The following is a 5160-nucleotide window of genomic DNA, read 5'->3' on the forward strand; positions in this document are numbered from 1 at the left end:
CCAGATCCTCCGGGTGAGGGCAGATGCTGACACTACAAATCTCACTCATCCTATCACCGTGCGAAAGGGCCTGCTGTGTGTGCCAGGCTGTGGGCAGAAGAGCCAGGGTGGGTTTCCAGCTCTCTTCTTTGGCTGTTTCCCAAGCATAATCAGCCTCTTTTTTTATTTTTTATTTTATGTTTTTATTGATTTCAGAGAGGAAGGGAGAGGAAGAAAAAGAAACATCAATGATGAGAGAGGATCATTGATTGGTTGCCTCCTGTATGACCCCTACCGGGGATCAAGCCCACAACCTGGGCATGTGCCCTGACCAGGAATTGAACTTGACCTCCCGGTTCATAAGTTGACACTCAACCACTGACCCACACCAGCCAGGCCATAGCCAGCCTCTTAACACCTTCAGAAATATAGCCATGCCCATAGATCACAGAGATAGTATTTACTTAATATTTTTATTATTCAATTATTCTTTTAATTTAATGTATTAAAAAGGAACTTTCACATCACTACCATAAATGGAAATTCACTATTACATACCAAAGCTTGAGACTGACTATTAAAATAAGTATAATAAGACAACATTAATACATTTTAGCTGGACATGGGTGTCTGCCAAGGCTTAGGCCCTCAGCCGCTTTTGTTAAAAGGTAGACCATCAGGACTAGAGAGAAAACCAAGACCTTGACACAATCAGAAAAGCTGCAAGAAGATTGAAAAAGGAATAATTATGTGAGTCAGGGTAGTTACTTCTGTGCCTATGATTATTGTCCATGATAAGTCTTTCTTGCTTCTGGCAATACTGCAAATGGGCCCGATGTTTCTGGGGCCCCTGACGCCCTTACGGAACCACAGCCTTCCTCAGTATGATGTGGATTGGGAGGTGGCAGGCAGCAGTGAGGTGGAGCCTGGTGGAGGGTAACAGGGAGGCCCCGTGGGCTTGCTCACTCCTTTGCCTGCTCCTCGCCTCCCAGGGCACTGCGTGGACCTGCCAGACACGGGCCTCTGCAAGGAGAACATCCCACGCTGGTACTACAACCCCTTCAGCGAACGCTGCGCCCGCTTTACGTATGGCGGTTGTTATGGCAACAAGAACAACTTTGAGGATGAGCAGCAGTGTCTTGAGTCCTGTCGTGGCATCTCCAGTGAGCAGGGCAGTGGGTGGATAGAAATTAGGGAGGGGAAAGGCTTAGCTAGAGCACTGTGCTCTGTCCCAAAGCCTGGGCTGGTCACACCGAGTCCTCAGAGCACCTGAAATGGGGGTGGGAGAGGATGGCAGTGGGGAGTTTGGGGCGCTGGGGAGCAACTGAGTATCAGCCCTTAATACTGACTTGTCTCTCCCCCATCATGTTGTAGAGAAGGATGTGTTTGGTCTGCGGCGGGAAGGCCCCATTCCCAACGTAGGTAAGTCCAGGTCTGCCCCGTTACCAATGAGTAGTATCAACTCCAGAATCAGCTCCACACGATGGGTTGTGACTGCCGACACCTGTGTTGAGAAGGACCCTGAGGTTGGCTAGAGGGACAGAGTGTCACAAGCTATCGTCGTACCTATCATAGCAGGGGAGGCAAGCACAGTAGAGTGTGTAGATGTTTGCTGTCAGTCCCAGGCCTTTCTCCGAGCTCCCTGCAAATAGAGCAACTTGGAGCTGAGACCCGGGGCCCCATCAGACAGAATCTGTCCCACTGAGCTCCCCATAGAGCCATTCAGCTGCTCATATGCTGCAGGTCCTTCCACATCTGGCATCCATTTGACTTGGTCCTCTCGATAGAGCGTGGGGGGTGGGCATCAGAACTGAGCCGGTCCCAGGAGCTCTTCATTCTATCCTGTCTTCCCCCAGGCTCAGCGGAAGTGGCCGTTGCGGTGTTCCTGGCCGCCTGCATCGTGGTGGTGGTAGCCATCCTGGGGTACTGCTTCTTCAAGAACCAGAAGAAGGGCTTCCACGGATACCGCCACAGCCATCGCCACCCCCCGCCCCCCACCCCCGCCAGCTCCACGGTTTCCACCACAGAGGACACAGAGCACCTGGTCTATAACCACACTACCCGACCCCTCTGAGCCTGCCGCTACCTTGGCCCTTGGGCCTGGGGCTCTCACGGGCTCTCACCAGCTCTCACCTGACCCTGCTTCCTCCTTGCCAAGGAGGAGGCCTGGGCTGGGAAAGACTTTGGGACCAGACCCTTCCTGCCTGTTTCTCAGGCGTCTGCCTCAGAGGCCAGGGCTCTAGCCCCTGTCAGAGATGTCTCAGCTAAGCTCAGACCACTTGTTCCTGAGAAGGCTCCAGGGTCTGAAAGGAAAGAAAGCCTTGGAGCCCGGAGTCCCATAGATGGACCTGCTTACCTTGGATTTCAGAGGAAGTTGGAGGCCTGTTTCCTGTTCAAAGCTGCCTGCCCCACACCGAGGTGTTGGGAAGGGGACTGGGCAGCGTCAGAAGCTGGAGGCCCAACCCTGTCCTCCAGCGCTACCCCTCCCACTCTGCACAGTCCAGAGCGGAGATAAGGACCTCCTATGAATTTTGCGCTGTACAGAGTTGCTTTTTGTTTATTTAATGCCGTGGGGGTGGATGAGAGGAGTGGAAAGTGGCTATCTGGCCTCTGCTGCCTCTTCCCTTCCCCCAAGAGGGAGTCCCAACTTGGCCTGACCTAGCACAGGGAGCCAGAGCTGCTCCAAGCTCCCTGCACTCCCCAGGCCTCTCTGGCACCACACCCACTCCGCGCCCCTACTTTACACAGGCCCCAATGCACCCACAGTATAATAAAGTGGTTTGTTCTGTGGGGCTTCTGCCTCTGCTCTGTGGGCCAGGAGAGGGACAGGGCTCCTGGGGGGAGATGTGACCGCCCAGTCCAACCGGTTCAGGCTTTGGCCACCCTGTTTAGCAGGTTTCCACCCTTCCCGAAACTGCACCAGCACCTGAGGGTGGAGAGAAGTGCCAAGTTTGACCACCAGAGGGGAGGAGTGAGAGGGCCATGGGAGGAGGGGGCCCAGGGAAGCGGCAATGCTGCTGTGTATTTCTTCCTGGTTTGATTCTGGCTGCAAGCCTGCTTCGTAGCTGGGGCAAGTCTTCACTGCAGTGTGTAGTTGAAGACAGGGAGGGTGGGCACAGACTCGAGCCCTGGTTCTTCACTCCCCTCTTTGTGGGGCCTAGGGATAGGGATCCCATCTGGCTCAGATCACCACTGTCCCCTCCCCACCCACAGGAGCCTTGGCTTCACAGGCGCGGAGCTGCTCCCCAGACTCTGGGCTCCTACCCAGGAGCCTTCAGTTGAGGTACTCCATTCCCACCACACCCTTCCCTTTGAGCCACATCTTGGTACAAAAAACAAGGCATGTTTTTAATTTGTTTATTCTTTTGTTCAACAAATTATTGAGCCCCTATGTGCTAGGTACTGCCAATCATTAGGAATTCTGTCCTGTCAAGATAAGCACACCCAAAGCACTATGTAAATGCTTTACACATCTCAAGTCATTGTCTCAGCACACAGCCCTGTAATACTATACAGGTACTATAATTCCCATTTTACAGATGAGGAAACTGACAGCAAAGTTCTCAAAGTCTTAGAGCTGGTACAGGGAGACTGGATTTAAATCCTACCTGGCACCTGAGTCTAGTCTTACAAAAGGGAGACTCAGATTGTGATAAGTGCCGGGCAGAAGAATAAAACGGCAATGTGAGAGGTTGGGGGCTAATTTTAAACAACTGGAGTGTGGCCCGGGTGAATATGCATGTCATAGTGCACAGCTCTGAATTTCCATAGCTGCACACACCCAGGAGGTAAACACCCAGATCAAGAAGCAAAGGGTCCTAGCACCCCAGGATGGGTAACTTTGCTATCTCTATGTTTTTGTGCCTATTGTAGTCAGCCTGGACCACCTCCCCCTTCCTCATCTTTCAGCCTAAACTCAAGTTATTCCTGAAATCCTCCTGCGCACATTCAGTGGGTGACACTCCCTGCGTCTGCTAACAGGACCCTGAGCACAGAGTACCCCCTTTTCCTTTCCATAACTTACTTGTCTTGCCTCTGGGCTTAGCTCCTAGAGACACGGATGGCGTCTTAGTCATCTCTGAGTCTCCCCGTACTCCATGACCTTAGTCAATGTAGTGGTTCGCTACATGTTGAGTAGATGGCAGAGGGTTGGGCTCCTCACCTTGCTTTGGCTCTTCCCATCTCATGGCGCACTGCATTTTTGCTTCCCAATTTGCCAGCCACTCATCCACCCTTCAAGGCTCAAAACGGACTTGCTCCTCTTTTGGTCCACCCGGCGTTAATCAACTCCCATTATCCCTTGGTTTTCTAAAAGCATTTCAAGGGCTGAGGTGATTAATGGCTCATTAAACTCTGTATCCCAATTCTTAGAGCAGTGATCAACACAGAGTAAGTGCTTAATAAATGTGTGTTGGACCGAAGGGAACATCCTCTCAGGGAAGGGTAGAGATGAAGTGAGACCATGCCCGGCAAAGCGCCATCCCAGAAAGGGAACGCCTGGGTCAGCCACGGTGAGGAGATGGGATCGCGCAAGGGCCACTAGGGGGCGCTCTCACCACTATTGGGCGCTGTGATCTTCGCTGCAAGGGTTTGAGCAGAGTACACAGTCTCAGGCAGGGGTCAGGTGTGAAGCAATGAAAATTGAGATGCCACCCCTGTTCTCCTGGAGTACAGGCAGAAGAGATACAAATGCTATAACACAAAAATTTGGTTCCCAAATTGCTCCTTATCTCTGTGACTTCCCCAGCTGTCCTTGTCCATCCCCACCCAAAGGACTCCTTTCTCAGGATCTCATGCCTCCATTCCTTTGCACAGGCAGTTGCCTCTACCTCAAATGCCTCTTTTGCCTGGAAACGCCTACTTACTCTGTCCCCCAGCTCAAAAAGCCTTCCCCTCTCTCCCCAGGCAGAATTCATTGCTGCCTCCATTCTGTCAGGCTTACACAGCTCTGCTGAGGAGTACACACAGCCGTTTAGTAGATGTCCGCCCTCATGCTCAGGGCAGGGATGGAGTTTTATTTATCTCAGCATCCCCTATGCTTGTGGATACTAGGTATCCAGCAAATGGCTGCTGAAGAAAGCAGAGGTGGTCAAACCATCGAGATTAAGAAGGTTGACTTGGGGGTGGTAAACACAATACAATATACAGATAATGTATTGTAGAATTGTATACCTGAAGCCT

General features: G+C 52.0%; 1 protein-coding gene across 1 annotated transcript in view; it reads left to right on the plus strand.

Moving 5' to 3' along the window:
• The window catches only part of SPINT1 (serine peptidase inhibitor, Kunitz type 1), a gene marked incomplete at its 5' end in the record, with an annotated part of 12318 nt that extends 9546 nt beyond the window's left edge, over positions 1–2772 (plus strand). The window contains 3 exons of the mRNA XM_005860334.2: positions 972–1142; positions 1354–1401; positions 1836–2772. Coding sequence (XP_005860396.1) covers positions 972–1142; positions 1354–1401; positions 1836–2053 — 437 coding nt within the window. The remainder of the gene's footprint in view (positions 1–971; positions 1143–1353; positions 1402–1835) is intronic.
• Between the last annotated feature and the right edge of the window lie 2388 nt (positions 2773–5160).

Source organism: Myotis brandtii, unplaced genomic scaffold (genome assembly GCF_000412655.1).
Source record: "Myotis brandtii unplaced genomic scaffold, ASM41265v1 scaffold133, whole genome shotgun sequence".
Taxonomy (NCBI): domain Eukaryota; kingdom Metazoa; phylum Chordata; class Mammalia; order Chiroptera; family Vespertilionidae; genus Myotis; species Myotis brandtii.